Source organism: Grampus griseus (assembly GCF_964374135.1).
Source record: "Grampus griseus genome assembly, chromosome: 11".
Taxonomy (NCBI): domain Eukaryota; kingdom Metazoa; phylum Chordata; class Mammalia; order Artiodactyla; family Delphinidae; genus Grampus; species Grampus griseus.
The window spans coordinates 98,120,445-98,140,819 of NC_139005.1; the positions used below are offsets into that span (position 1 = coordinate 98,120,445).

At 48.6% G+C, this 20,375-nt stretch overlaps 1 protein-coding gene across 3 annotated transcripts in view; it reads right to left on the bottom strand.

Moving 5' to 3' along the window:
• Window positions 1–17,625: 17,625 nt before the first annotated feature.
• PHF21B (PHD finger protein 21B) overlaps window positions 17,626–20,375 on the bottom strand; it is a gene marked incomplete at both ends in the record, with an annotated part of 92,806 nt that continues 90,056 nt past the window's right edge. For all 3 annotated transcript variants that reach the window (XM_082666590.1, XM_082666589.1, XM_082666591.1), the window contains 3 exons: window positions 17,626–17,844; window positions 19,004–19,107; window positions 19,435–19,510. In XM_082666590.1, coding sequence (XP_082522716.1) covers window positions 17,626–17,844; window positions 19,004–19,107; window positions 19,435–19,510 — 399 coding nt within the window. The remainder of the gene's footprint in view (window positions 17,845–19,003; window positions 19,108–19,434; window positions 19,511–20,375) is intronic.

Sequence of the window (20,375 nt, forward strand, 5' to 3'; positions counted from 1 at the left end):
GCTCAGACGACGCACTATCATTTTTATGATTTCTGCCTCTCTTTTGGTCACCTACTTCCTTAGGGTCCAGGCTGTATCTCTCTCTCCCTGTACGGCATCTTGGTTCTGCGTTTTCACAAAGGTGTGGTGAGGACCAGAGCCCTGTGCTTGTCACGATCTCCCATCATACTCAGGTGAAAACCGTTGCTTTCTTTTGTCTCCCCTCAGCCTCAAAGACAAAAATCAAGGTGAACTCACCCCCCTGTGCTGAGGTACACAGTGACATACCTGAGAGAGAAAGGTGAGTAAGAGCTGGCTCCAGCCAGGGGAGGTGAGGGCTGCCAGGTACACCTCCGCAGGAGGCCTCTCTGGGACCCTGAGCGCCCCACAGGCCAGGGAATTGGAGGAGCTGGAACCTGGGCAGGGAGGGTGATCAGGATGGGCAGGGCTCGGGCACAGTGGCTCCAGCCATGGGCTCTGACCCTACTGTCAGGGTTTGAATCCTGGCTCCACGGTGTGCTAGCTGTGTGGCCTCAGGTGAGTGACTGACCTTCTCTGGGCCTCTGTTTCCTCATCTGTCCAATGGGGTTAATAACAGTATCTGGTGCACGGGGTTGTCGTGGGGCCTAAATGAGGTGCAGCGTGTGTGTTGCTTCTCACAGCACTAGTCTGCAAGAGGCCCACCATGAAAGGGACTCCTTTGGCATGAGAGAGAAGCTTGGTTTGTAGATGCCATTGCCAGTGGGGTGGGTGCACTCAGTGACTTAGAGGTGAGAGCCTCGTGGCTCCTCCAAGACTCCTGAGGCCAGAGCTCAGATACACGGGGCAGGTGCATGGAGGCCGCTTCTACCCTAACAGGAAGAAGATGATTGCCTCGGAGGAATGGGCTGCCAGGGAGGAGTGGCCCCCTGCAGGTGCAGGTGCAGGAGCTGCAGGGGGCGGAGCGTCAGTCAGGAAGTGGCGTCCCTGGGGGTGGGTCCCAGTGTGCCCCAAGAAGTGTACGTTCAAGGCGTAAAAAGTTCTCTGAGACAAGGCTGTCGGGCTGTCGGGTCTGTGGTTGTCATTTGGAGCTGTCTCTCCTTTGACATTTGTTTCTACTTTTCATTTGTAGTACTGCCCGTTCTGTTATGTATTTCAGGAATGGAAAAAAAGCTAGTGTATAAACAGTTTCACAGAAACTATGAAAGGGAGTCTTCCTTTTTTTTTTTTTAACATATTAATTCCTTTATTTATTAAAAAAAATTTAACAAAACAAAAAACCAGCCCATAGTAGGAACTCACTATGTATTTGTTGGATGAATATGTGAATTAAACACATATTCATTGGGCACTCAGCTGTATCCAGCCCGGGTCTAGGCACTGGGGTTGCCATGGTGACCGCAACACATAACCTCTGCCTTCCAGGGGCCTGTAACTGTGACAACCACAAACTCACAAGCACAGGGATGAGCTGGTCATAGACGTCAGAGGAACCTGAGCTCTGACGCCTGGGCTGGAGGTCCCTGTATTAGTTTCCTGTGCTGCGTAACAAATAGACACAAACTTAGGAGCTTAAAACAGCATGAATTTATTATTTCTAAAGTGTCTGGAGGTCAGAAGTTCGGGCGCACGGGGGTTGGATTTTCTGCTCAGGGTCTCACAGGGCTAAACTCAAGGTGTTGACCAGGCTGTGTTCCTTTCTGGAGGCTCTGGGCAAGAACCCACTTCCTTGCTCATTCAGATCGTTGGCCAAATTCAGTTCTTTGTGGTTGTAGTTCCAAGATGCCTGTTTCCTTGCTGGCTGTCAGCCAGGGACCTATTTCTCTTCCTAAAGGCCTCTTGCTTTCCTTGCCGTGTGACCCCTCCCTGGAGAAATTCCCACGCCTGGAATCCCTGCCCCCATGCTGTGAATCTCTGTTGCCAGGAAGACCCCAGTCCCTTTAAAGAAGCTCACCTGACTAGGTCAGGCCCACCCGAGATAATCTCCATATCTTGAGGTCAGCTGCATTGGAACTGAATTCCATCTGCAAAGTCCCTTCACTGCAGTATCTGGATTAGTGTTTGAGTGAATACCTGGGACCCCAGGGTCTGGGAATCTCAGAATTCTGCCTACTACAGTCACTCAGCAAAAAAGAGAGGGACCAGCCCCTCCCCCCTCAGGCAGAGTGAACGGCATGTGCAGAGGCTGAAGGTAGGAAGGAGCATGGAGCCAACTAGAGGCTGGACGGAGGGGTTTGTCTGCCCAGTGTTTACAACAGCCGAGACTGGGAAACAACCTAAGTGTTTCTCGATGGATGAATGGACAAAGAAGATGTGATTACACATGCAATGGAATATTATTCAGACATAAAAAACGAGGAAACCCTACCATCTTTGACCACATGGATGGACTAGAGGATGTTACGCTAAGTGAAATAAATCAGGCAGAAAAAGACAAATACCATATGTTCTCATTTAATATGTGGAACAAAAACAAACAAAAAACACCAAACTCATAGAAAAAGAGATCAGATTTGTGGTTACCAGAGACAAGAGGTGGGGGGAATAGGAACTGGAAGACAGTGGTCAGAAGTTACAAACTTCAGTTATAAGATAAATAATACTAGGGATGTAACGCACAACACGAGGACTGTAGCTAACCCTGCTGCATGGTACATAAGAAAGTTGCTGAGAAAGTAGATCCTAGGAGTTCTTGTCACGAGAAGATTTTTTTCTTTTTATTCTGTCTATATGAGCTGATGGCTGCCGACTGAACCTATGACGATAGTCATTTCACAATATACGCAAATCAGACCATCGTGCTGCATGCCTTAAACTTACACAGTGGTTTATGTCAATTATTTCTCCATAAAATTGGGAAAAAAGATTTGTCTGCTGCCACACTATATTTTGGGCATTTCCTGGTTGTTCTAGAACCATCTACATCTTTGGGTTAATTTTTTATTTATTTATTTAAATTAATTAATTATTTATTTTTGGCTGCCTTGGGTCTTCGTTGCCGCGTGGGCTTTCTCCAGTTGTAGCGAGCAGGGGCTACTCTTCATTGCTGTGGCTTCTCTTGTTGCGGAGCACGGGCTCTAGGCGCACAGGCTTCAGTGGTTGTGGCTCGCGAGCTCAGCAGTTGTGGCTCACGGGCTGTAGAGCTCAGGTTCAGTAGTTGTGGTGTATGGGCTTAGCTGCTCCGTGGCGTGTGGGGTCTTCCCAGACCAGGGCTCGAACCCGTGTCTCCTGCATTGGCAGGCGGATTCTTAACCACTGCGCCGCCAGGGGAGCCCCCACCTTTGGGTTTAAAATATGTCTTGGTTGCCCGGATGGCTGTCCACACTCCTCTCTCCGTGTGCCCCGCCCCCTCCACACCTCTTCAGCCCCGTGTCCTGGGCATCTGGGGGGCACCCAGGGTCTGTCTGCTGGTCTGAGTGGTATTGCCCGTCTCCTCCCAGCTCCCTCTCCCTCACCGGTCTCTCCGCACCCCCCGCTTCCTGGTTCTGGTTCTGCTCCCCTCCCCCTCCGTTCATCTTCTTTATCTGTCTTTGCTGTTCCTTCCAGCTCTTCCTCTCTCACCACTAAGCCGGCCAGAACCATCCTCTTGTACAACTTGAAAAGTGATGATTGTTTCCTTTCTTTTCTATTCTGCTACAAAGCGTTTTTTTTTTTTCCTCTTTCATTCTTTTTTCTTTTTTTAAAACACCCTCCAGCTCCAGCCAACCACAGCCAGACCCTAGGGGCCCAGCCCCCAGCCCAGAGGGGTTCAGTTTGGAGCCCGAGGCAAACCCACCGCCTGTCCCCCCTGGCCCCAGCCTCTGGAAAACCTGCCTGGCATCTGCTCCCCTGCCCCCAGGAAGGTGTCTTGTTCTCATACAATTCAGAACAACCCTGAAACAGACTCAGAGTTCTGTTGCCAGGAAAAAGAAATCTGAAATAAAAATGACGGCTCCCCTAAGAGCACAGCACTGTGAACACCAGAATTAACAACGACATTAAATCAAATCTCATGCATTATGCAGAAAGGCTTACAGTGCGAAGCACATTTGTGAAATGTATGTTTCAAATTTTCTGACTCCGAGAGGTGGCCCCAAGACGTTCTCCTGTGGCTGCTTTGATAACAGTCTCCCTTTCACAAAAGATAATTGTGGAATCCTAGCTCCAGCAGGCGTGGCCCTGTCACCCTTCCCTTGTATCAAAGCACAATTTCCACAGCCAAAGAAAGCGATTACGGTGATAACGTGTTGGAGACACATGCGGTGCGTATCAGCCTAAAACAATGAAACATGATGCAGAAATGAGGGCTCCAGGGTGTCTCTATTGACAGGACGTGTGAAAGAAATTGTCCAAACATTCACTTTTGCAGAAATGACGGAGATTTTAAGTGATTTGGGAGATTAGACTGGCTGCCCAGAACTTGTAGCTGACATCTACCAGGAATGAATGAATCCTGCCCAGAACAGAAACGTCTGTAGGCAAAGCAAGTGGCCAGTCTACCCTGAAGGGATCCAGCCTGCCGTCCCTGGGGGAGCAGGCGGTGGGCTCCCCGCTTCCGGTACAGCTCAAACTCACAGCCGTGTGACCCTAGGCAAGTCATGTCACCTAGCGCGGGGGGTTCAGAGTCGGAAGGCTCAGCTTGGGTTTCTGTCCTCCACGGTGGGAGTGAGGCCGGGGTAAGCTCTTTGAGCTTTTTCTTGTTTGTGTAATGGTAGGGCAGCCTCCACTCTGCGGTTCCGTGTGCTTTTCAGCCTCTGCTTTGTGCCAGGCAGTGCCAGTCTCACAATTATAGAAGTGAGGGGGATACACTTCCTGCCTTCAAGGGGCTTGCAGAATAGTTGGGAAGAAAAGCAAATAAATGCACAAACTACGTCTTTTTAGAGCTACTGCAGTATGCACAGGACTCAGGCAGGTGCGGGGAGAAAGATGGGAGACAGAGGAGAGTCCCGGGCAGCTCCCAGGCTTGAGCTATGTGGGCCCCTGAGGGTGGGGTCCTCCCCTGGGGTGGACGGGATGGAAGAGGCAGGGCGAACCCTGCTGTTGGTTTGATAACAAAAAGCTTTACTGTTTTGTTATCGGAAAAATAATTGCTCAGGGAAAAAAATTCACTGACAGAAAGTGCAAACAAAGTGAGCATCCTTTAACATTTTACCACCCAGCGAGAAGCATTGTTAATATTTGGAGGCACGGGCACTTTCCTACACTGCTCGTAGAGATGTAAATTGGTACAATCACAATTTAGCAAGCTGTTGACGTTAAAGCGGATCTGGCAATTGTAAGTCGAGGGAAATAACCAAAAACGTAGGTACAGAGCGTTACCGCAGCATTGTCATCAGAGCAGATAATTAGGGGCAGCCTGAGTGTCCATCAGGAGAAGGAACAGCAGAGGAATGAAAGTTACATCCACGTGATTGAATCGTGTCCTGCAGGTGAAACGGATAAACTGGATCTCTATGTTTCCACATGGCTAGACCTCCAAATATTACCCCGAGAGGGGAAAAAGCTGCAGAATGATAAATACAGGGCGCTATCACTTATGTAAAGTGTTAAAACTCCCCTATCCTATATATAGTTTATGAATTGAAAATATTACACTTTTGGAATATACAGAAGGAATTTTTTAAAAGTGAGTAGGAAGGAGACATACCAAATTCCTCATGGAGGAGAAGAACAAAAGGGTCTTTAACGTTTGTTTCATTCTATCTAAGTTTTTCTAAGGATTCTTACTATATCTAAGTGTTCTGCTTCCAGTATGGCTGAGTAACTCTGTTGGGATTTGACTTTCCCACAGACAACATCTATAAACTCCAGACAAAATACAAAAGAACAAAAGTAAACAAAGAGAAAACCAACAACGACTGAAAGGCACTGGAGAATGAACCAGGACAGATTCTGGAGGGAAGTCCACACTCGTAGAATGGCAGGGGCTAAGGTTACATTATGTGGCTTTTAACCCAAGCCAGGCCAAAGCTTCAATTCTGATAGAATGGCTATGTCAACAGGAGAAAATGACAGTCTTTTTGGCTTGAAGAACAGAGGACAGAATTTGGGACAACCAGAGTCCCTAGAAGGTGGATAGAGGATTCCAGACAGGAGAGAAGCAGACAGGGAGAGCCTACACTTTGTGCATAAACTCTGCTCAAAGTTCTGCCTGATCCCAGAGCCACACAAGCAGGACAGACACCAGCTAACAATAAACTGAGGTTTGAGCTACCGACTGACAGAGCTTGCAGTTTGAGTTCATCCAAGTTCAATGCCTGCTAAAGCAAAAAACCCCAGCACTCTTTAGAGAAATATAACAGAACCCAGGGTCTCTACAATATAATTCACAACATCCAAGATACAATTAAAAAGTTTTCAGCATACAAAGAAATAGGAAAATGCAACCCACTCTAAAGCACTCAACAGAGCTCAATCTTAAAATGATGCCGGTGTTAGAAATTGCAGTCAAGGATGTTACAGTAGCTATTACACACATCCTCAAGTATATAAGGGAAAATATTAAAGTAAATGAAAAGATAGGAAATCTCAGTGAAAAATAAAAAGCATTAAAAACACAGGGAAATTCTATAAGAGCAAAATACAGTATCTAAAATTATTTTAAAAAGAAAAGAAAAAGAAACCCATTGCTTGTATACAATAGGAGAATAGAGTTTATAGTATAGAGTTATCTGGAATCTAGACTAATAGAAATTACCCAGTCTGAATAACAAAAAGTAAAAGGATTGAAAGAATCTGATCAGAGCCTTAGGGACCTGTGTGACAATATCAGAATGTCTCACACGCACACATAATTGGAGCTCCAGAGGCAGAGGAGGGAGAGAATAGGGCACAAAAAAATTTTGAAAATTAATGGCCAAAAAAATCCACAATTTGGTGAAAGACATAAATTTTCAGATTCAATAATCTCAACAAACCCCAAGATAGATAAAAATCAAAGAACAATACACCTAAACACACTATATAGAGACTTCTGGGAATTATGCAGAGAACAAGGAGACATTGCATACAGAGGACGAAGGATGGAAGTCAGCTGACCTATCAGCAGAAACTCTAAGGCCGAAAGACAGTAAAACAACATCTTGTTCCAATACAATAAAGGCACAATAAAAGGCCAAAGGAGGGCTTCCCTGGTGGTGCAGTGGTTGAGAGTCCGCCTGCCGATGCAGGGGACACGGGTTCGTGCCCCGGTCCGGGAAGATCCCACATGCCGCGGAGCGGCTGGGCCCGTGAGCCATGGCCGCTAAGCCTGCGCGTCCGGAGCCTGTGCTCCGCAACGGGAGAGGCCACAACAGTGAGAGGCCCGCGTACCGTAAAAGAAAAAAAAAAAAAAAAAAAGGACAAAGGAGGGGAGAGGTTTCAAAATAGAATTCTATATCAGCCAAAAATACTCTTCAAGAATGAATGTTAAATAAAAACTCCTTTTAAGTAAAAGAAAACCAAGGGGGCTTCCCTGGTGGCGCAGTGGTTGGGAGTCCGCCTGCCGATGCAGGAGACACGGGTTCGTGCTCCAGTCCGGGAAGATCCCACATGCCGCGGAGTGGCTGGGCCCGTGAGCCATGATCGCTGAGCCTGCGTGCCCGGAGCCTGTGCTCTGCAACGGGAGAGGCCACAACAACAGTGAGAGGCCCGCGTACCGCAAAAAAAAAAAAAAAGAAAGAAAACCAAGGAACTTCTTTCACTGGCAGATCTGCATCACAAACAAATGCCGCAGGAATTTCTTCAAGGTGATGGAAATGACAACACATTGAAACCGGGATGTTTAGGAGGTAATAAAGACTGTTGGAAACAATAAATAAGGAAGATGTGGCACATATATACAATGGAATATTACTCAGCCATAAAAAGAAATGAAATTGAGCTATTTGTAATGAGGTGGATAGACCTAGAGTCTGTCATAGAGAGTGAAGTAAGTCAGAAAGAGAGAGACAAATACCGTATGCTAACACATATATATGGAATTTAAGAAAAACAAAATGTCATGAAGAACCTAGGGGTAAAACAGGAATAAAGACACAGACCTACTAGAGAATGGACTTGAGGATATGGGGAGGGGGAAGGGTAAGCTGTGACAAAGCGAGAGAGAGGCATGGACATATATACACTACCAAGCGTAAGGTAGATAGCTAGTGGGAAGCAGCCGCATAGCACAGGGAGATCAGCTAGGTGGTTTGTGACCATCTAGAGGGGTGGGATCGGGAGGGTGGGAGGGAGACGCAAGAGGGAGGGTATATGGGAACATATGTATATATATAACTGATTCATTTTGTTGTGAAGCAGAAACTAACACACCATTGTAAAGCAATTATACTCCAATAAAGATGTTAAAAAAAATGTTGGAAACAATAAATATCTGGGTTAAACAAAAGAGTACTTTCCCCTCTTAATTTAAAAGAAGTAAACAGGATTGTTTGAAGCAAATATATATAATATTGTCTGATAGGATTTATAATATATGTAGGCGTAATACATATGACAGCTGTAGCACTGAGTACAGCAGCAAGGGACTTATATTATTTCAAGGTTTCTACCTTTTACATGAAGTGGTACAATATTAATCCTAAGTAAACTGAAAAGGTAAGGATGTATATTACAATCCCTAGAAAACTACTAAAAAATAATGCAAAGAGATATAGCTTTAAAAATAGCTAAGTTAAAAGTGACTTCTTAAAAATACTCAGAAAAGTTTAAATAAGGCAAAAAAGGATAAACAGGAGGAAAAAAACCACAGGGGACAAAAGGAAAAAAATAATATAAACGGTAAACCTAAATCCATCTGTATTGATAAAATTATCTCTAGTGTTAATGTACTAGACTCTACAGTTAAGGGGCAGATATTGTCCAAATGGATAGAAAAAAAAAAAAAGGGCATAACTACATGCACTTTAAAGATAGGTCAAAAGTAAAGGGATGCAAAAATATATACCATGCACACAGTGAGCGTCAGAAGTCTGGGGTGTCTATATTAATAATAGATAGGCTTTAAGACAAAGAATATTACTAAACATGGGTGACCTTTTATAATGATAAAATGGTCAATTTATTTAGAAGACGTAACTATCATAAATATGAATGTACCTAATAACATAAGTTAAACACATAAAGCAAAAAGCCAACAGATTTAAGGGATTTCCGTAATTGTAGTTGGAGATTTTAGTACTATATTGCATCAACTGAAAGATGAACTAGATAAAAAGTTGGTAAAGTCATAGATAGTCTGAACAACACTACCACCACCTTGGCCTAATGGACATTTATAGAGTGCTACACTCACCAACAGAAGAATATACAATCTTGTCAATGGCACGTGATATAATCACCAATATAGACCAGATTCTGGGACGTAAAACAAGTCCCAATAAATTTAAAAGAACTGAAATCACATGAAGACAACAATGAAATCAAATTAGTAATAAAAAGCATATCTAGGAAAAACCTAAATGTGTGAAAAAAATTTGGGGAAGAAAAAGGAGGCACATTTCTAAAGAATCCACGTGTCAAAGAAGAAATCATAATGGAAGAGAGAAAATAATTTGAACTGAGCAGTAATGCAAAATATCGACAATTGGGAAACAGAGATAAAGCAATACCTAGAGAGAAATCTAAATGCTTATTTTAGAAATAAATAAAAATAAAAAAGAACAGTCCAAAATCAATGACTAATGCTCTGCCTTAAGAAACTATACATACAGGCAGACTTCGGAAATATTGTAGGTTTGGTTCCAGACCACTGCAAAAAAGTGAATACTGCGATAAAGTGAGTCACATGAACTTTTTGGTTTCCCAGTGCATATAAAAGTTGTGTTTGCGCTGTACTATAGTATATTAAGCATGCAATAGCATTATGGCTAATGAAACAATGTACATACCTTAATTTAAAAAATACTTCATTGCTAAAAAGTGTTAACCATCATGTGAGCCTTCAGTGAGTCATAGTAGTAACATCAAAGATCACTGATCACAGATCACCGTAACAAATATAATAATAATGAAAGTTTGAAATATTGTGAAAACTACCAGATGTGACACAGAGACACGAAGTGAGCAAATGCTGTTGGAAAAATGGTGCTGATAGACTTGCTCGATGCAGGGTTGCCACAAACCTTCAATTTGTAAAAAAAAAATGCAATATCTGTGAAGTGCAATAAAGCAAACTGCAATAAGGCAAGGTCTGCCTGTATATATATTTGACGCCACCCTTTGGACACAGCTGATTATCCAGGCCTGGGGTCCTCAACCTACTGGGCCTATTATATATATATGTGTGTGTGTGTATACACACACACACACACACACACACATATATATACACAAATCAGTAGAAGGAAGAAAATGATAAAGAATGAAATAATAACAAAAAATAGACAACTACAGAGAAAATTAACAAAGCCAAACTTTACTTCTTTGAAAAGATAAATAAAATTCATGAACCCCTAGCCAGATATATTAAGATAAAATAAACCACAAATTAAGAATGAGAAAGCAATGATCACTTTAGAGTCTACAGAAGGTAAAATGATAATTAAAATATTATGAGAAACTTTATACCAAAAATTCAAAATAGGTGAGATGAAAAATTCCTTGAATAATTCAACTTAACTGAAAATGACACAAAATGAAACATAACATCTGAATAGTCTTGTATATTAAATATGTTGAAATTAAAAATAAAGTCTTCCCACAATGAAATTCCTGGCCCAGATGGCTTCACTGGTGAATTCTAACAAATATAAAGATGCTCTTTCAGAAAATAGAATACTTTCCACTTGTTTAATAACATAATTTGACAGACACTGCAAAGCAATCTATAGTCAATATCCCTCACAAACATAAATACAAAAATACTTTAAAAATATTAGTAAATCAAATAAAGCAATATAAAACAGATACCACATCATGACTACATAGAGTTTACCCCAAGAATTCAAGGTTGGTTAAACATTGAAAATTGATATAACTCACTGTATATAGAGAACAATGGAGAAAATCCACGTTTTTAAATAAATGTAGTATAAGCACTTGACAAAATTTACTAACCATTCATGATTTAAAAAAAAAAAAATGGGGCTTCCCTGGTGGCGCAGTGGTTGAGAGTCCGCCTTCCGATGCAGGGTACACGGGTTCGTGCCCCGGTCCGGGAGGATCCCACATGCCGCGGAGCGGCTGGGCCCGTGAGCCATGGCCACTGAGCCTGCGCGTCCGGAGCCTGTTGCCCCGCAACGGGAGAGGCCACAACAGTGAGAGGCCCGAGTACCGCAAAAAACAAACAAACAAACAAACAAAAAATGTAAGCAAACTAAGTATAGAAGAGAACTTCCTCTTTCTATTAAATAACATACGTAATGGTCAAACTGTTGAAACTTCTTCCCTAAAATCAGAAACAAGACAAGGATGCTTACGCCCACCACTTCCATTCAAGTTATATTGGAGGTCCTAGCTATTGCAATAAGGCAAGAAAAATAATAGGCATAAAGATTGAAAAGAGAGAAGTAAAACTGTCTCTATTTGCAGGTGACATAATTGTTTATGTAGAAAGCCACGAGGGATCTACCAAACAGCCATGATAACTAATAAGTGATTTAACATGGTTTCAGGGTATAAGGTGTTCAACCAGGAAACAGAAACCACACAATAATTTTAAAAGGAAAAGTTTGGTATAAACAATCACTAAGTGTAACAGGGAAGTAACTATGAAGGTATAAAGTGACCCCTAAAGAACAGTGCAAGAGAGTGTACCCAAGGAAGGGACACCTGGAAGGAAAACACCCCTCCCCAAGGCTAGGATTCAGACCCCTTTGGAAAAGTGTGGTTGCAGCCCTCTGGAGGCTGAAGTTTGCTGTATTGCCTGGGCAGAGCTGATCCACCGTCACTGGATATACTGGAAACACCCCAAGGGTTGCAGGTAAGCGGAAGCTGGTGGGTGCTCATACAGAGGGAACTGGGGCTTTAAATACTTCTGTAAGTTTAAAAAAAGAAAAGAGATGGCTCCCAGGTACTCCAGCTTACGTGGACCTTGAGTACCAGATGCTTCTTTCCTGATGGTGTCAGTGAAATTCCTGGGGAGCTCTCTCCCTGCATGGCTTGGGTCGTGTGGCCCATCCTTTAACAAAACAGCATAGCTGGGGTGGCCCCGGCAATCTGAGTTTCAACCAGCCCCTCAGATGATTCTGATTCCCACTCAGGTTTGAGAACTGCTCCCCTAGAATTACATTAAAGGCATACCTTACCTCCAAGTTTTGGATAATTTTTCTTGATCCCCCAAAAAACTGGTCAAATTACATTTTGGTAGTATTTGGCCAAACTCATTCACATCAGTGCCGGAAAATGTGTTAATTAACACATATCGGCCTCCTTGTGAAACTGTTGCGGTTTAGAGACATACATTTTTGGTGAACTGCTAAGACCAGAGAATTTCCTTCTGTCTGGAAGTTTTGTGAGGAATCTAGGGTTGCATTTTCAAACCCATCAACTTTGGCTAATGCTGGACACAAGTTTACTTTGGACCCACCCTCCTCGACTTCTCTCTCATCTGCACACGTGTACACACATGCATACAGAGAGCAGTCTGCTTCTACATGTTTAACCACTGGCTCTCTAGGAATGTAAAGCCCCGATTTGTGGCATTTGCAATTTCCATGGTGTAAATACTCCCACCATGGCCAATTATGAACTATCAACATGAAGTCATGGACTTCCCTGGTGGTCCAGTGGTTAGGACTCTGCCCTTCCACTGCAGGGGGCACAGGTCGATCCCTGGTTGGGGAACTAGGATCCTGCCTACTACACAGTGAGGCCAAAAAAAAAAAACCATGAAGTCAGTGAATGAGGATTTGGAAGAGACACACACAGTGATTCTCTGGGGCTGGCGCAAGCCATACTTCCAGAGGTGGCCCATCCCTGGCTGGGCCTCCCCTCCACTTCCGGTCAGTGCCTCCATGGCACCAGAGCCTCAGCAGTGGAGGCCGTGGGGACAGCTTCTCCTGCTGAGCTAACTCCAGGTGTGGGAGAAACTGGGGGTAGAAGCACATCTGCACACACCCTCTGGAGCCAGCCTTCCTCAGCCTGGTTTTCTCACCCCGCAGGGACCTGCGGGCCGCTACTAGCACCAGTGGATCTCTGTCACCTGACAACAATAGGGACGCGTTCGGAGCTGCCCCGCCGGTAGGTGGGAGTCCTTCCGTTCTGTTCGGAAACCGGGGATCCTTGGGGATGGGTGCTGGGGCCTCGTCATGCAGAAGGTGGCCAGTGGATGTAGCAGCAGCTACGGCCAGCACCCAGCGCTCTGTGGGTCCTCCCAGGGGACGGAGCAGGCAGGACAGGGTGTGGATGGTGTGGCCTGGAAGGTGGTCTCACACCACTCTCAGATGGCAGCCACCTGCTCAGACTTCTCCCCAGGACGCCTTGGGAGTCCCTGGGGGAGCCCCCAGTCACAGTCAGAGCTGCTGCTCAGGGGAGGGTGGGACATCGAGGTGGGGACCAGAAACCACCCAGCGGCATCCCCAGAAACTGCAGGCACTGTTCTCGGGGAGCCATGGGGGAGTCTGAGAGATGGGTTGGGGGCAGAGCAGAGTTAAGAAGCCCTGCGCCCCCCACCCCCACCGTGGGACACGCAGTCTGGGCTGAAAGAGTGGGGAAGGGCAGTGTGTGTCAGTAGCACTTGGCTAGCCTGTGCTCCCTCATCTGTCCCTTCACGCCTCGGTGGAGTCACCCAGAGGGCAGGTCGCCATCTGCAGCCCCAGACTGGCCCGCTAGCCGGGTCAGGAGTGCGCATGCATGCAGCTTGGTTGGGGTGGTCTCCAGCCAGCCACAAAGGCCCCACGATGTGCCCAGCGTCCAGTGTCCAGAGAGGCAGAGTGGCCGGGAACCACCACCTGGGATAAAGTCACCTGCTGGCCGTGTGACCTGGGTGTGTCCCTTTAGGTCCCTGTGCTTCAGGTTCCCTGGGAGGGGCTGACGTGTCAGAGCAGGTCCGAGGAAGAAGCCAGGTGGGGTGGGCACACGGCAGGGCGTCAGGGAACAGGCTCCTCTGCAGGATGACATCATGGCCTCTCCACTCTGTGGGCTCTGTGGGGACGGACGAGGCAAGGGGGGCAGCCCTGGGTGGTCCCGGGGGGCAGAAGCCGCAGGGAAGCTGCTTACAGACACCCTACGGAAAGGTGTCTGTTATGGGTTGAATTGTGTCCCCCTGAAAAGAAGTTGAAGTCCTAACCCCCCAGTGTTTGTGAATGTGACCTGACTTGGAAACAGGATGACTAAGTTTAAGTGAGATCATTAAGGTGGGTCCTTATCTGACTTGTTCTTATGAAAAAGGGACATTTGAACACAGACGTGCACACAGGGAGAAGGCCATGTCAGGTGGAGCAGAGACGGGGCGATGAGCCTACAGAAGCCAGAAACAGATTCTGTCCCACAGCCTCAGAAGGAACCAGCCCTGCTGCTACCCCTTGATCTCGGACCTCCAGTCTCCAAACTGCCTGCCTTCATGAAGTGGCCAAAACCATACGAAGGTGACTCATAGTAGGTTATGAAAGTCTCAGGAATCAGAGCAGGGAAGGAGAGAAAATGCCAGGTCTTGTTGAGGGAGCCTGGGGACAGCTGCACTGGGAGGGGGCTGTGGTCATGTCCCCAAGCAAGTGAGGGAGACAGCTGGGGAGGAGCAGGCGGGTGAGGACACAGCATGTGCAAAGGCCCTGTGGTGGGAGCAGTCCCAGTGGGTTCCAAGTAGCACCCGGAGGCCACGTGGCTGGAACAGAGCCATGAAAGTGGAGCAGAGCAGGAAGGGAAGCTGAAGGGGTCAGAGGAGGCAGGTCCTGTGGCCTTGGGCACTTCAGCTTCTGCTGAGCAAGGAGGGGTAGCAGGGGTTTAACAGAGGCGCCGTCACACTGGCTGCCGGGGGAAGGGGAAGGTGACCATGCGGTAATCCAGGGGAGAGGATGGCTGAGACCCAGGTGGTGGTGTGGGTGGTGAGACATGGGCACATCCTGCTAATATTCTGAGGGCACAGGTGACAGATGGCCAGTGGCCAGGGGTGGAGGTCCAGCCCACATCTTAGGAAGGCTGAATCCCCCCAGGATGGGGTAGGTGAGGGAGGGGTTGGCCTGGTGGAGACCGAGCCGTTTGAGATGTCTGCTGACATCAGTGGGGCTGGCCGTGGGCAGCTCGAGTCCATGGCAGAGGTCAGGGCTGGAGATGAAGACCGGGGAGCCGCTGGCACAGAGACAGAAAGCCAGGAGGCTGGACAAGGCCAGTGAGAATTCAGGACTGGAGGGAGCACAGACCCGGGGTCCACAGCGTTCAGTGATCAGGCAGAAAAGCTGGAGCAGTCCGACTCTGTTACCTGGGCCGGGGGGGGACAGGACTCCCACTGGGGGCTCCAGGGGGCAGTCACTTTGTATCCAGTCCCATTCTCTGGCCACAGCTGGTCCAGCGGTGGGCTCCTCTCCCCGCTGGGCCAACCAGAGGCGTCTGCACAATGTCTGGAGCAGGGATGCAGAGGGTCCGGCTTCCCAGTTGGGCTGTTCCCAGTTTGACTAAGCCCCAGGGCGGTTGTGGGAGCTTGGTACTGCCCGGGAGGCAGAGAAAGCGGTCACATTGATGCTGAGAGGGGCCAGTGTGGACACGGCCCCTGGGCTCCATACAATACCTGGCCTGGGTTCTGGTCCTCGCAACCATCAATCCTGGCCCCAACAGGTGCGCCTGCACCTCCCGGGGCGGGGGGATCTGTGCGTGGAGGGCGCCCCAGAGCTCTCTCCTCTCTCCCTCCCTCCCTCCCTTGGGGTGGGGACCTGACCAGGAGGCAGGACCCTGATTTTCAACCTCTCCAACTCCCACCTGCCTGCCCCATGGGCTCCCAGAGGCCTCTCTGTTGAAGGCAGGGAAACGAACCACAGGGCTTTGAAACCATCCATCGAGTTTAATGCATCGTACAGAGGAGAACTACATCGGCATATTTAAGACAGACACTTTTTCTCTAGTCCCGCTATCCATCGGACGGTCCTCCTTGGTCCAAAAAACTAAGTCTCAAGACACACTGGCAGCTACCCCTCCCGGGTCCAACCTTTCATATCTTCCCGTTACATTTTAAAAAAAATTTAATTCAATCCATCCAAGAAGAAAAACCAACCAACAAAAGAAGGAACCTGAAGACATTTACATCGCAAGCCACGCGGTAATACGTAATTGGCATCTAGGGTAACCAATATGTAAGACGTGTGTCTTACAGTTCACTTTGTTCATCAATAAAAGAATATAAAAATCTTGTTCAACCCAGTGTTAAGTGTATTAAAATAGATCTGTATCGTACAGCACAGTTTCTCCCGGAGTCGTGAAAATGACAGGAGGGACCATGGCAGTCTGCGGGATTCCGGCCAGCCTCCTTGCTCTGCACCTGGCAGCGTGCGTGCATGCGTGTCTGGGGCCACGTGTGCACACGCACACGTATGTTCAATGCAATTCGGCACCGTGTGATGTGCTGGGGGTGGGAGTCCTGTGGCTCCCGGACGCTCATCTTGTTGTGCTAAGTCCCTCGGGACTGGAGAAGCCAGTGGGCGTGACGAGCCCGCACGGCCCATCCCGGATGCAGGGCGGCGGGCACCCTTCGCTCTCATGGAGACAGCAAGAGGGACCCTTTAGTCTCCCGAGGCCACTGCCCTCTCTTCCTCCCCCTCCCCCCACTTCTTAAAAAACCCTCTGGGTCCCTCCAGTTTGGCAGCTCCCCCGCCCGAGGGGTTTTCCGTTCATCCTGGCAGCAGAGACCACTGTGAACAGGAATAGAAGTCACCAAGTGTCCCCTTCACATTAAATATCTCACAATAAAAACGCCATACAAAAATGTAAAGTTATTTTTTGGCATAGTGTCTGTACTGGCAAGAAAAGAGGAATGGAATACTATATCGGCTCTTCAAAAGGAGGAAAGAAAAGGCTTCAGTCGTTAAGTTGAACGATTCAACCCAAAATAGAAAACCTGCCAAACGCCTCCCTGGCGTGGCTGCAGCTCCATCTCTCGCCCAGAAACTCCACGAGAAAAAGACATCGAGGGCAAGAGGAGTCCAAAAAGTCAGCGGAGGAGGGAGGCGCACGGCGAGGGCGCCCCCAAGACCGGGGGGCAGACGGAGGCCTGGCCGGGCCACAGCAGCGTCCCCTGGGGAGCGTCCTTCAAGTTAAACAGCTGCGATTCTGAACGCTAATAACACTGACAACAGGGATGGGCGTTCTGGAAGGCCTGGCGTGAGCCCGACGGCCCCGTGGGGGCGGGCGGCTGAGTCTACCTAGATTTGCTACCCGCCTCTCGCCCCAACTAGCTCTACTACTTGGCTACGTCGTGTCCTCAGCTCCCCTCCCACAGGGCACCTCGGCCCTTCTCTCTCCCGCGGGGGTGGCACGAGGCCCAGGAGACAGCTGTGTCCAGAAGCCGGAGGCCCGGGCAGCCCCCCAACAGCAGGGAGTTGACTCTGTGCCCCGACCTGGCTTCCGGGCGTCCCATCTGACCTGGAGGGCGCAGGACTCCATCCCCACCCATCCTGGCTCTAGGACTCTCACTCAGCTTCTTCTCCCTTCTTTCCTGTCTCTGTCTGGTTTTATTTTTGTCTGAAATTCATAGTGTGTATGAATTAAGGCTGACAGAACCCTCAGGTCTTGCGAACAGGGTCCCAGTGACTTTCCGTGGGTGTGAAGACGGGTCCCTTGGGGTCAGTTGTGCCCCGGGGGGTGCTGGAGGGCAGAGTGCATGGCCGCTGCTGAGGGCTTGGTCCAGGGCCCGGCCAGCAGCGGGGCGGGGCTGGTGGTCGTCATGGTGACCTGGAGCATCTGCTCGCCCTGTATCAGTCTCAGGAGGGCCCTCAGGCGGTCCAGGGACGACTGGGTGCCCCTCTGCTGGGCCAGCAGGCTCGTCTTAAGCTCCAGGCATTTCTGTCGGGGGGAGGGTGTCAGAGAGAAGGGTCTCAGAATTCAGTGACACAAGCCACCTGGGGCAGCCACCCCTCAGCGCTTTCTCGGAAAGCCCCTCCCTTCCACCGCAGAGGCTGAAAGAAACCAGGAAGAGGGCCTCGCGCACACCAGGCAGAAGCGAGAAATGGAATTAAACGGCAGCCAGGCCCGCAGGAGAAGCCTGTTCTGAACATTCAGGCTGGAAACGATGTGCTCGTGCAGGAGTGCGGGAACGCCCTGCCTCGCGGCTGTGAGGCTGCCTAGCTGACACATCGACCTCTGCTGCCGGAGGAAGCTCCGAGCCTGTTCTGGCTCAAGTGCAGCCCTGCAGACCTCCAGGCCGCTGGCCAGTTTTCTGCTCTTCCTCTTGCCTGCTGTATTCATGGGTTTTTCTAGCCTTTATATATCATAGCGACACAGTGAAGTGGTTAAGGACTGACGCCTCAAGTTAGAGTTTTAATTATTTGCTGCCTGGGCAAATAAACTCCTTGAGTCTGAGTCCCAAACTCTAAGAATAATCACAGAGGCTCTTCATAGAGTTATGGAGAGGATTAAACGGGATACTACATTTAAAGGGTTTTACCAGTTGCTGTTACCAACATCACCACCACCATCAGCACCATCACTATCACCTCCATCATCACCATCATCACCACCACCACCACCACCATCACTTCCATCACCACCACCACCATCATCACCACCACCACCATCACCATCATCACCACCACCATCACCACCACCTCCATCATCACCACCATCACCATCACCTCCATCATCACCATCACCACCATCACCACCACCACCATCATCACCATCATCACCACCACCATTATCATCATCTTGTTTATCACCACTCTACGGAGAAGAAATCACTGTGTTCACTTTATACAAGAAACTGAGGTTCAGAGATGGTCAGGGCCTTGCTGAGGTCACAGAGCTGAGAAGGAACAGAGCCAGATGCTCAACTGCTGGACAACTAGTTGTGGAATGAGTCACACAGCTGCCTTCTCCACCTGCTGACTCGCTAAGTGATGGTGGTGAGTCTGTCTCCTCCTGGGGCCTCAGTAAGCAGACAGCGACGCTTTGGCTCTACACCCTGTGGTTCTAAGGGCCGACGCCGCACCCCCGCCCCGCGCACCTTCACTGCCGAGGCCAGGAGCCGGTCCCGCTCCTCCAGCTGCCGGCGCTCGCTCTGTAGCTCGCTGCCCCTCTGCAGCAGCTTCCGCTTCTCCTCTTCTTTGACTGTGAAAGAGAAGACCAGGCCCCACAGGGAACTGCAGGCAAGCAGGGGCTGGGCCGTGGCTGAGCAGGAGAGGTAGAAAGAATCCTAGGCCCGTGCCTATAGGTCATTCTGGCCACATCCTCCTGCAGGGGCCGGTGGCTCTCGCTGGATGCACGGGGACTGGAATTCCATCCCCGCAGTAACTGCCCTGCACACAGAACTAGTCCCAGGGGTCTTTGGCCCAGAACAGCCTCTGCTGGGCCCAAAGTGAGTCCAGCGGTCTAGGGGCGGGGTTGGACAAAAGGGAATCGGGGCCCTTTCCCAGCTCCCTAGGGTGTCTTTCTTACCTGTCTTATGGGTGACGTAGGAGTGCACAATAGCCAGCATCCCGGTCCAGGGCACACCTTCGTCTTTCTTTAAGGCCTGGAGGGCAGACGGGGAACTGAGGCAGCGGACAGCCTGGGGGCCCGCCACGCCCTGGCTGTGTAACCCGGGCTGGCGGTAGGGGCCGGGGTGGGGGAAGAGCTCCCTGGGCTGTCATATCCACCCTCTCCCTAGGTCCCCACAAAACCCAGAGTGACAGGCAATCACGAGAGTTATGTTTGATTTTTGTTTTTTCTTTGTTTTTTTTTGCGGTATGCGGGCCTCTCACTGTTGTGGCCTCTCCTGTTGCAGAGCACAGGCTCTGGACGCGCAGCCTCAGCGGCCATGGCTCACGGGCCCAGCCGCTCCGCGGCATGTGGGGTCTTCCCGGACCGGGGCACGAACCTGTGTCCCCTGCGTTGGCAAGCGGACTCTCAACCACTGCGCCACCAGGGAAGCCCCGAGAGTTATGTTTTTTGAAAAAAAGATGACTCCCCAATGATTTTACAAGTAATACATTCTGTAGAAAAGCCTACTTTTAAAAACACTGATAACTTCCCCACCACCCAGTCAAACACAGGTATTTTCTCCCAGGTTTTTGTTATTCCGCACACTGTTTTTTCTCAGACAGCTGATGATCAAACTCTACAGCAGCTATAAAACCTGTGTTTTATTTATTTATTTTTGGCCGCACCACATGGCACGTGGGATCTTTCCCAACGAGGGATCGAACCCGCGCTCCCTCCTGCACTGGAAGCGTGAAGTCTTAACCACTGGACCACCAGGGAAGTCCTATTTTTATTTTTTTTTTAAACGTAATCCCAAATAATGAACACATCCCAAAGAACCTCAAAATCCTTGTAAAAAATCATTTTCAGTGACCACATCTCACTGAGTAAAGCGCTGGAATCTACTCCACCAACTC